The sequence below is a fragment of the Symsagittifera roscoffensis genome, chromosome 1 (genome assembly GCF_963678635.1).
Source record: "Symsagittifera roscoffensis chromosome 1, txSymRosc1.1, whole genome shotgun sequence".
Classification (NCBI taxonomy): Eukaryota; Metazoa; Xenacoelomorpha; order Acoela; family Convolutidae; genus Symsagittifera; species Symsagittifera roscoffensis.
The window spans coordinates 9124112-9136202 of record NC_087062.1 but is presented as its reverse complement, the minus strand read 5'-3'; the positions used below and the strand labels follow the sequence as shown (position 1 = coordinate 9136202).

The 12091-nt window shown below is 34.2% G+C and overlaps 2 protein-coding genes across 4 annotated transcripts in view; one reads left to right on the top strand and one right to left on the bottom strand.

Annotated features, from left to right (window-relative positions):
- LOC134857186 (filaggrin-2-like) overlaps nucleotides 1–9668 on the bottom strand; it is a 35736-nt gene extending 26068 nt beyond the window's left edge. Inside the window, exons 1-2 of one of the 3 annotated variants that reach the window (XM_063873560.1) lie at nucleotides 8881–9668; nucleotides 1960–2549 (exon numbers count right to left, since the gene is read on the bottom strand). In XM_063873560.1, coding sequence (XP_063729630.1) covers nucleotides 1960–2068 — 109 coding nt within the window. In that variant the 5' untranslated portion in view covers nucleotides 2069–2549; nucleotides 8881–9668. Of the gene's footprint in view, nucleotides 1–1608; nucleotides 1868–1959; nucleotides 2550–8880 lie in introns of those variants that run through there. The other 2 variants (XM_063873561.1, XM_063873562.1) reach the window with 2 other exon arrangements.
- The window catches only part of LOC134857191 (tectonic-3-like), a 409016-nt gene that overhangs the window by 227469 nt on the left and 169456 nt on the right, over nucleotides 1–12091 (top strand). The gene's annotated exons all lie outside the window — the stretch shown is intronic.

Genomic DNA, 12091 nt, shown 5'->3' with positions numbered 1-12091 from the left:
GTTTCTTACTTCATACTGATTTTTACTGTGTTTTCATGCTGAATAACTAAATTTTAATCCATTATATTTCAATTTACTAGTAAAATATTATTTTGATAAAGGGATTATAATCTATTATAATAGATTATAATAGATTATAAGAGGCTATAAGATATTTTCGGAAAAAATATAATCAATTATAATTGATTATAATAATTTATTAAATTGTCATCAAAAATGTCCTCATTGTATTGGATTATAAATCGTTTAAACATCTAAAATTGGCGCTTATAATTAATTATAGTTTTGCTAAAAGTACGATTATATTTATAATATAATTGTTTATTTCTCTTTTTACTGAGTGCTGGCATGTACAGAATGAAATTCAAAGATGCCAGAAGTTAAATGATATTTGATTTGCAAAAACACTTCAACCCGAAAGTTCATTGGTACTTTTTAGATTTTGCAGAACTTCACAAATTTGCGATAAATAAGGTTAAGTTAGGGGAAAAAACTACGTTTGCAGGATCATATATTATAGTTTAAAAAAGTGCGGCTCGTCGGAAGTGCGGGTTTTGGTATGGCTTGAGCTTTGCAACAAATCTCAATTTTGATCTTGATCGTGCAGTTTGGTGAGAAAATATTTTTTTGTTCGTTTTGTTAAATCCTAAATTCCGACACCACAGCAAAGCTGTGGTACAGAAATGAATGGTTGTGATTAAAATCAAAATGAAAAAAAATATCAAAAATAGAAAAAATTGTTTTGTTATGAAAAGTTGTGAAATCGCAAAGGTCCAAAAGATCCCAAAAAATTTTTTCGCAACTTTTACGCGGAGTTTTCGGAAAGCTAGAAAGAAGCCAAACTTTCTAAAGAGCCCGTTCTGCAGGAAGTAAGCTGGCAAAATAAGCAGGCAAACAAATTGGACTGGAATCGAACTCTCGGGCTTTGTCTCTCAAACATGGGTGTTACAGAAACCTGGAGTAAAATTGAACCTTCAAAAAATTGGGCTACGGTAACAAAGCCGACAAAAATAAACAGACATACGATAGTTCGAAAAAGCACATTAAAAAAGGTACCGCCAGGATTCGAAATACAATCCTTTGCCGGCTCAAGCAGTTGCGTTACCTCTACGCCAGATAATTGATTGAATTTGAATTTGAAGTAAAAAAATATACGAGTGAGTCCAGGAGATGAGTCGTGAACAAAATTAATTACGGGGGAAAAGTCTAGTGCCTGATTGCACTACCCTAAGCAAAGGGCAAAAAAGTTAATTTCGGGGGATCAATGAGTAACGTTTCTTTGTACGCCTTCAGTGCCAAATTTAAAATTTTGTTAACTTTAACATGAGCTTCGTCACTTTTATGTGCTGAATGTCTTCTGAAGGGAGTCGCAGAATTGAAAACTGGAAAAAATTGTAGCTAGAATAAGAGAAAAAAAAAACATTTAAAAATTCGTATAAAAAGCTGAAATTTGGCGTTTTCTTTTTAACCTTGCCAGTAGTTTTTTTTACCTTGCCAGTAGTTTTCAAAAGAAAACTGTGTTGTTCGCGTGCTTCAAGGAAACATTTCAGTGCAAAACCCGTTTGTTTTTGCATTTATTTAGTTTGAGAAAAAAAGAATTATACATACCATCTGGAAAAGAAAACATTAGACCGTTCTAAATTTCACAGTAGAATTTCTTAGTTGAATAATTTACTTGTGGATAAAATGTGAACAGAAGTTTATTAGAAACACAAGAATCAATAATCTCTTAAATCCTTCCGTAATCGATTTTCCTGAAACAAATTCAACTAAGTTTGTAAGAAGAATGTCAAATACATAACTCTTCACCTGCCAGAATGTGGGAGCAAAAGATATTTTGTTTGACATTTATTGGCGTTTCGAACCTTGACGATATTGAAAAATGTAAAAAATATATATAATAAAAAGAATATGCTGTCAGAAAATGCACTTGTTTTTTAGTATAGGAGGCAAGCATACCTGCTGTGGCTGTCGCTTGTGACCCCCTATGTCGGAACTCTGAGCCCGGCGAGGAAGAGGAAGGGTGGGAATGGTTGGCAATCGATGCAGACAAAATAACAGCCGACATGTTTTATTGCTCTGCCGAGTTGAGAGCTTATTTCTGACTTTTGTTTTTCTTGATGTGTTTGTACCCTTTGTTCCTTTTTCCGTTTTTGACTACTTTGGACTCTTCAAATTGTCTCTATGTCGTTGAAGTCTTTTTTCCGTTCGTGGTTCCTCTCGTTCCTTCGCGCCAGTTGATGAACTGCTATTCTGTTTACGTATTTTGTAATCCTTCCACGTCTATCATTCAAATTACGTTATAGTTAGATTAATTCAGGATGGTTTTGGTTTCGCTGGCGGTTTAAGCTTGTGTTTCACTAATCTGGTCGCTATTTGATACCACGTGTGAATACGTGTGGCTAAATCCACCTTGCTCCGATTAACAGCAGCTGCTTTCTCCGACTTAATCTCTGTCTTTTGTTCCTTGTTAATTCCTGATTGCGATTTCTCCACTGATTGGGTTTTTATTGACTAGTGTTTTGACTGCAGAGCTTGAGTCGCACCTGCTGAATACAGAGAAAAAACATCTAGACTCTTATGACGCATTTCTTTCTACCACACTTGAAACAACTAAACGTAGCCAAAAGACAGTTAGAAAAGTGTCAATGAATTCATAACCAAACAAGACTGCTCGTATCAGGGCGAGGCCCTGAATGTTCCGACTGCCTCTTAAGATCTGTGGCGCAGTAATAACATGAAAAAATTAAATTTAAAAGAAAAAAATTTTTTTTTTAATTTGATATTTTTTGTGAAAATCATCCTCCTACACGCCATATAACGTACAAAGTGATAGATTTCGCTCCTAGTAAGAATCAATTATGGCAAATAAGAGTCCTTCAACCAATTTGGAACGATTTCTAAGACGGATTAATTCTCCGCTTACGCGTTAATAGCGCGAATTATATACCGCGTTAATTGTTCCAAATTAGCCAAAATGGCAATCTTTAAACCCCCATAACTTTACGAAAAATGATCACAGGTGAAATATCTTTTCAAATTTGAGCTCAGGACAACAATACCTTTCGAATGATTTTTAAAAATCCCGTCAAAAATGGCTAGTTAAAAAGTCGAAATTTGTCTGAAGAAAAAAAAAACTCACCCCGAGCACAAATATTCCGTTACTTTTTGCCTGAGGGCTCTTCGAAATTCAAGAATTATTTATGAATGTTTGATAAAATTAGCCCTCTCAAAAGTGAAGACTAGATCAAGTACAATTTTTTTCTTCCGCTGGTTATTGGTTAACCTTAGAAATGAAATCCAGTTTGAACAAAAAACAACAAAAAAGCGTTTTTTTTGCACCATTTTCCTTTTTTGGTACAGGAGTGCGTCGATTACATTCCTTTTAGCAAATGATGATTCAATAAGTTTAAAAAACAAGAAATCTTGTATCAAGGCGACAAATGCTCTTTAACTTCTATGCAGTAGGGTTCGGTTTTAAAAAAATACGCAACTTAAAAATAAAAGGGGGCAGTTTCATTTTTTTTGCTTATCCTCATGCACAATATTTAAGAAACAAAGTGATATTTGTCCGATCCCAAGTTGGCATATTTTAAACCCCCATAACTTTGCAAAAGTTAACACAGGTAATTTCTTTTTAAATAGAGCTCTGGAGATCAATAGATCTTAGATGATATTTTCAAAAACATGTCAAATATGGCTAGTTAATGCGTCGAAAGTTGTCTGGAGAAAAGAAAACCAACCGAGCAAAAGTTTTTCATCACTCTATTTGAAGTCGGAACAACAATAGTCAAACCAAAAAAACAATTAAATGTGTACAATTTTTCCTGAAAACAACACACTACTTAAATAAATGTCTTCGCTTCGTTCATTGATATTTAAAGATTGCCAGTATGTTTGAGTCCAGTAATTTTACAACAGGACTCATTTGTGTCTTATCTAAGTTTCTAAAGTACTTTTGGCTGAGCGGAAGAATATTTGATAATCCCTGCAATAAGCATGTATCCAAATGTGTTTAAAAATTGCTAAAAATCTTTGAATAAATCTGATTAATTCTGATCAACATTAACGATCATGTTTTAGCCCACTTGAAATAATTTTGATAGCTGGGCGTTTTGAGATACTGATTTTAAAAAATCAATTACTAGTTTTGCTGTTCAATAGAGGAATTTTCAGCCCTAACTGTTGCTTTAAAGTGATCATTAATTTAAGGTACAAAACAAGAAAAATTGGTAGGTGAGAACATAGCTTACATAATGTTTTGATTTCAGCTGTTTAAGTTGAGAACACTAAAAAAAGAAATTTTTTTGATTTTTTTTCAATCTGGTTTGTTCTTTTGATGTTTTTGTCATTTCTTTTTTTTCAGATGCTATTTAAATGCTCTCAAATTAGGTAAAATACAGCAAAATTGTGTAAATGGATATTAAAACAACTTGCTAGCTTAAGACTGGGAGCGCAGTTTGATCCCTTCCTTCTTTAAGTAAGTGCCACACAGTGGAGAAGCGGAGCTTCGCATCACTTGCGATACAACGGAATCGTACCATTACAAGCTACTAAATGGTCAGTGAGATTGAAATGGTCAGTGAGATGGAAGTGGAAAATAAAATTGGAATGACTAAAATTGAGTCACAGAAAACCCGACGAGAAACACAACCACCACAAATAAGCAAATCATAAGTATTTTCACAGTGTCCAGTAAGCCAACAACACGTGGTTAGACGCCAATTGATCCGAAAATAAAAACACCAAAACAATTGGTTGTCATAAAAAATTCAACATAATTTGGGAAATACGAAAAATTCAATCGCAGAGAAACAGACGAAAAACACAAACATTACCACTAAGCAAGCTTTTATTATTTTCCGAGCGTTTATTAAGCCAAAAACATATGGTAAGACGCCAATTGAAACGAAAACAAAGTTACCAAAAAAAATTGTTAACATAAAAAAATCAACATATATTTGGAAACACGGAAAATTCAACCTCAGAAAAAAACAGAAAAGAAATGCAAAAACTGAAAATGAGCACGTTTCTACTATTTTCTGAGCGTCCATTAAGCCAGCAAAACGCAATAAGACGCCACTTGATCCGAAAACAAAAATATCAAACGAAACGTTTATCATGAAAAAATTTAAACGTTTTTTTGGAAATACGAAAAATTCAATCTCAGAAAAACAGACGAAAAATAATCACTAGTATTAAACAAGTTAAAATTTTTTTTTCGATTGTCCACTAGGCTTACAGGGCGTAGTTGGACGCTAACCGATTCAAAAACAAAAATTCCAAGGGAAATAGTTGTCATAGAAAATCAAAAAGAGAAACACAACAACTATTATTGAGCAAATTTTACTATTTTCTGAGCGTCCATTAAGCCACAACACTTGGTTAGGCGCTGATTGATCCGAAAACAGAAAAACACCGAAGGAAATGGTTTTGAATAAAAAAACTCCTCATTGTTTTAGAATTACAAAATCCAGTCTCAGAAAAACAGACGAGAAACACAACCATTAGCCTTAAACAAACTTTTGGTATTTTTCAAGTGTTCACTAAGCAAACAACACGTGGTAAATGGCCAATTAAACAAAAAACAAAATGTCAACGGAAACTGATGAAACAAAAAATTTTTGAGCGATTAAAATTTTGAACTTTTAACTTTTTCACTACCAGCTGACCTGATTTAATAAAAGCATGAATAATGATTTTTATCATTATAGCGATGCAAATTAAAGTCACAAAATCGCTTAATTAGACTAAAATTAATAAGCAAAAAAAACAGGGAAAAACGGCAAATATAACAATCAGGTATGGTTATTCTAAAAAACTACAGGAGTTAATCAACGGCACTTAATCAGGTATAGTAATTCCGATTAAAATTGACTAAAGCGCAAAAAAAAATTATAGGTGGCATCTAAGCCGACAAAACATATGTTGACAAACTAAAATCAGACTGATCAATTAATCCCGGAAAAAAGTTACGACACTGAAAAAAAAACAAGATCTGACCGGGACTCGAACTCCAGACGTTAGAGGTAACTGCATTACCTCCAGACCAAGTGCAATGAATTACCGTGTGATTTTTCATTTCATATGATTCAAAGGTAAATGATTCAAGTGATTTTGTTAAACTTGTTGTAAACCCGAAAGAAGTCTAGATACCGATTTGATAACGCTTTCTAATCGCAAGCATAAGAAACATTAAATATTAGACCTAAATATTTATTCAATACTGAAACAATTCATTTGTTTGATTTGTTTTTCAAATCAGAATTATCAGCAATGGGCCTTTAACATGATACCAATCTTGAACATATGCCAGCTTTCAAGAAATACCTAAAGTTCTTAGTTGTTTAGACAACGAAAAGAGAAAGAAACGTGCTTTTAGATGTGGCTTAACCCCCAAAAAATCAGCTACTATAATTAAACGTCAGAGGAATTAAAATGTTATTGATACAAAGAGGTTTCTTGACCTCAAAAACTCAGGTACTATAAAAAAAAGTACTACCAACCAAGTACTATAAACATTGCATGACAAACTAGCTGATAGAAAAAATGACAAAAAAAAATTAAGAGTTGCATTTGCATAGAAACAAAGCGAAATTAAAGCCGACAACTTTTGAGCACACACCCATAGAGCTAAAAAAGTGTTATCGTATCAAAATGCCCCTTCAAAAGACTCATACGCATAATAAACTTGTTTTGCTCCTCCAACCATGCAAAATGATGCCACTAAGCAGCTTGCGTGTAAATTTTAAGCAGAGTAAGCAAAAAAAAGAAAAATGAAAAAAAAAATAATAAAAAAAATGAAATTACACCGAACAGAAGTTGATAAATTTAAAAGCAACAAAAAATATATCATTTTTTTAAAATAAAAGTCAAATTCCGCAAATTTTTTTCACTCAGAAACCATTACCAATGGGGTTTTGGAAACTGCATTTAAATTTTTAGAAGAAAGCTTAACTTCTAGTAGGAAAAAGTCCGTGCTACGGGAACTAAACTAATTAAAGTAAACAGACGGACGATAGTCAAAATTAGCTTAAAGTTTCCAGATTAAGAAGAAAAATCGCTGCCGGATTCGAACAAAAACCTCGCAGGATAACGTTTTAGGCAGGTGTGCTATGTGGTTGGTTGATTTCGAGTTTAACATGAAGCAAAATCTAACAAATGCAAGATCTTGTAAGCAAAACTGTTTAGGGGTAGTAAAAAGTCTATTAGCCGGTTGCAACACCCTGGCTTAAGGTAATCGAAATTTTTTCAAATTTAATTCGGTCGATACTAGTAAAGTAAAAAGTTTTCTCAGTGTTTTCTCAGTTTTCTCAGTTTTCTCAGGAAATCGGTTTGAAATTTGAGACTTTTAGAGGAATTTAATATTGTTAAATTTTGAGTGCTAACAAAGCTAAATTTTCATTTTAATGCGCTGGTAAGGTTCTGTCTTTTTCACTTCTAAGGAAATTTAGAAATAAGTTGTTTCGACAATTTAAAAAATGGGGTTGATTTTCCTTTGTATTCGAATGTTTTCGTTTTTTTTGTTTTTCAAACAAAAAATAAGTTAACACAAACAATCATAGGAGAGAGTTGAAAGTTATATCATATAAAATCCCTTTCAGTCGAGATTTGAACGACTTAAAAGGCTTTGAAAATTTTTTCGCAGTGTCCAGAAAAACCAGTTTGAAATTTTTTTATTTTGGTCTTAATTTTGGACTTTAAAACTTAATTTTGAGCAAGTAAACCTAGTTTTTTGAGTTTTTTAGCTTTATTTTAGAAACCACAAACTTTGATAATTCCAAAATTTTCAGCAAATTTGCAGTTATTGAGGTTAATTTGCGGTTGATTTGCGAGTATGCCTATTTGCGGTTAACTTAGGCGGTTCACAGTAGCTTATTCATAATTAATTTTAATTTTAATCGATATAATTAGTTCTAGGAGATTTTTGATGCCATTTTGTGACGCCAATTCAAAAACCATTTTGATGCCAATTCAAAAACATTCTGAAAAAAAAATTTAAGACATTTTGAGTTTTTTCTAGTCATTTTCCTTCAAAAACTGCTGTCCTGTTTGCCTCTACTACTATGACTGTCAAAAATGCCTTAATTATACTTTTATGTCAGATCTTTTATCACACCACGTAGAAAGAACTACACTAATATTTTAAAAAAAATCGTATTTTTTTAGGACTATGATCGGAGCATTCTGCTATTTGCACAGTAACCGGCTATCCTTGTTCTTTTTCAAAAAAAAGTTGAGGTCGGAAAAATCTGTACTTAGATTTTTTCATGAAGCCACTGAAGCTTCACTTGATTTTCAGGTTCTATTCAAACCTACATATTCGACCAATTCAATTTTTTCCCAATTCAAAAAAACTTGAAATTGATGCCGCTACCATTCTTTCGAGTCCTTAAAATCTACTCTAAATGAAGAAGAGAGAATGAAACGAGCATGTTTTCAAAAGCAACATTTTTTTGATAGTTGGTTAAATTGAACGCATAGCCAAAAGATGCTGAATAAAAAGCACTTTCCGAAATTATCAGAACTTTCAGGAACGGATGTTTGAAACAATTTCTCCTGAGCGTCGAGAAAAATTGGTCAAAACTTTTTGCTATTGAGATTAGTTTAGGCTGTGGGAGCGGATGAAAAGTCCTACCCGTCTACTCTCACCATATTTCTAGTAAATTTATTAATATTTCACAGATAATCAAGATAAACAGGACAAAAAAGCCGGATATAAGCGCACAGCTGTGCCTGGAAGCCGGATATAAGCGCACAGCTTGCTATTCATTACTCAAAATAGTTTTTAAATTTCAAAATACGAGAAAGTTAAGAGACCTGACGTGCTAAAAATGTGTTCTGCGGAAACAAATAAATGCAGTCTCAATTTCATCTAACCTGCTGGAGGTGAAAGAGATAAGGGAGGAAGACCCAATTGTAATGATATGCAATAAGAAAAGAAAGAGTGTTAGTTTATTCTACACAACCCTAAGCAAACAATAGTTGAGGTGCACGCATGGTACAGTGGTACTACAGAGTTATTCTGATCTGAGGTGCGATTTATGAAGGACTAGAAGCCAGCGAGTAGAGCTAACTGGCAAAGTCTTCTTCTCTTATTCTCCTAGCAACTTCGATCAAAGAGAGAAGGGAGAAGGTATTAAATACTAGCGTGAACAGACTTCTACCCGCAGCTTCAACAAGTCCCACGGGGCAAATTTCTAAGAGACTTCACGAGCAGTGAAGTAAAAGGAGGCCCCAAGTTAGGACAGGTTAATTTGGGCTATGGCGTTGAGTGGTAAGAAATTACAGAGCAAATGAAACTGAAGAGAAAGAGAGAGAGAGAGAGATTTAGAATAACGGGTCAATGTTATTGAGACGGAATTGTATTTTCGGAGCCAAATGTGTATTGGGAATAACTAAATGCACTTTGACAGTAAATGTTGTGTGGTGTGTGTTATTGAATTTGGGCACGCTTATTTCAAACAACAGCCGATTTGCCCAAACAGACACAAACTGCAGCAGTAGCAGGAGAATAATGGCACAAAGCAAGCACGCGCAGTTGAGGAAATAAATGCTGAGAATAACAGCAGAGAACAGAGAAAGAATGAATGAATGAATTCTGCATGCGGGAACAGAAGCCCACAGCGGAAATTATTATAATGGTAAGTGAAGTGCAGTTCAATGTGATCCCCCTTTCTCTCTTTGTGCAACTGGAACAAGCGGGGACGCTTAAACTGCAGAAAAGGAGGAGGAGGAAATTAAGGCTGCAACAATTCAGCACGAGTATAATTAGAAACTGACAGGTCTGCCCTGCTTCCAACTGACAACCATCCACTCCCAAAAGGGATATTACCATAATTGAGGGAGAGGTGGGAGGGGGGAGGGGTTGAAAAACTGAAAATTAATAGACAAATGATTCACCACGGTACTATTTTTGTTCGGTTTTCCAATTACGGACCACGTCGATCACAGATGTCAGGTTTCTGAATTAAGTACCCACTCCCAATTTCTTTTGATATGCGTTGGTCAACTAGATGACCTCTTGGAATAAATTGGTGCAACCGAAATTTCATATTGCCCACTGCAGATCAACATACACTCTCAAATGCTCCCAATCCCCAAAACTGACACGCATGCAATGTTTTTGCTAGTTTCTAGACATACTTAGTTTAATACATTACTCATTTTGAGCAAAAAGTTGCAACAAAACTATTTATTTTGATATTCATGTTAGCGAGTAATTTAATCGCGGGAGAGCTAACACGGCTTTGCTTTGCTATTTCATACGCCAGTGGGGCATTGAACCTCTCGGCGTCTTCAGTGGAATCCATGTTTGAGAAACAGTAGGAGAATTATCGCTCAATTAAATCTTGAACTACATAAAAAATGTGTAAATACTTTCATAACTCAAGAAATTGCTTTATTCAACAGAATATAATCAGAAAAAAAAATTACGCTAGCAACTGGCTGGTTAAAAAATTATATAATTTGAGACGAGGTTACAGTATGATAGTTGGGTCTCTACAATTGAAGAAGAATTTTTTATGCTTCAAATATTCTGACACTAAGTGATCAATTGATTGTCTAATTGAAACTATCATACTTGGAAGTACCTTGCTTTTTTCAGGGATAACTAGCATGCTTTGTCGCTTGCTCTGCAAAGAAACTTCTTAAACAGTCAGAGAAAATTCCTAACAAAGCTGGAAATTTTAAAGCCGTTTTTTCCAGTTTGGGTTACTTGTGGAAAAAAAGTGACGAGGGCAAAACTGTGTAAAAGTTAAACAGAGTGACCTATATATTCTCAATTTTAGAGTTATAAATTCAGATACTGTCTTAAAATCAGATACTAGAATTTTTTCCTCGAAATAACGTTGTTACCAATTTGAGCACGTGTTCATTCCAGTACGATACAGCCTTATTGCAACAATTTTACCTACTCCTTTTTTGATTTTAGAGCAATCAGGAGTTAATAAAGCTAGTTTATCTCGCAACTGGTTATGAACTTTGTTAGTCTCAAAATTTTGCAGTACTTTTTGACTAAACCGACTTTTTAGATAAATTTTTAGGATTGAATTCGTTGAGAAATAATCAATATCACGAAACTTCAACACAAAAGCGAACGTGCGTTTCGCAAACACTAGCGAGAACACTAAACACTAGAAAGTGTATCAACATCAGAAAACTTCAACACAGAGGCGATGTAGAAATAAGCCTCGAATTAGTAAAATCTCGGCTAAGACTCGGATTCGAACCTGAAACCTAGAGATTATGAGTCTCACACACTAACCACCAAGCCACAGACGCTTAATAAATCCCAAACAGAAGCCACAAATAAATCAGAGAGCAGATGCTATGCAATTTCCACAGCTACAGTGATACTTCCATTTATGTGCACACTTTTAACGAACACTTTTATTGGAGAACTAGCTTAGAAAAAAAAGGTGTGTACTAATACACAAACGCTTGCAAGCTTGCTAGTGTAAATGAAGCAAGGAAAAGCGGAGCTTCGCAACCATTCAGATACAACGATAACATTGCATTACAAGATGGTGAATGGAAGACGAAAGTACTAACTACATCTACAAAAATTTCTAACATTTGTTTCGGGTGATTTTCAAAATAGGCTTAAAAACTCTGAGAATCATTTACCGGGCGAGCACAAGCCGACAAAACTTGAACAGACCCCATTAAAATGAAAACTGATGTCAAAAGTTTATGCGAATTTTGTAATTCAATTTTTTTACATATCCCTCTTGAAACACGTAAAAGCAACGCAAACAACGCAAAATGAAGTGACTGAAACGATACTAGCCGTAACCTTTTCATTTAAAAAAATGATAAAAAACATACAATGTGTCGGAATCGAACCCTGAACTCGAGATTAAGAATCAGACGTACTAGAATCTGCGCCACGACCGTTTAATAATAGCTAAATACTAGCAATCAAAAAACCGGATACAAAAATATAATGATATGCAGCAAAGTAAACCATATATTATGGTTTTGCAAACGTGCCAATAAATAAATTAGAACTTTCAATTGCCACTTGTGGCGGAAAAAAGCCGAGTTCGTAATGTGACTCTACGTTCCGTGTATGAATCAGCGTTCG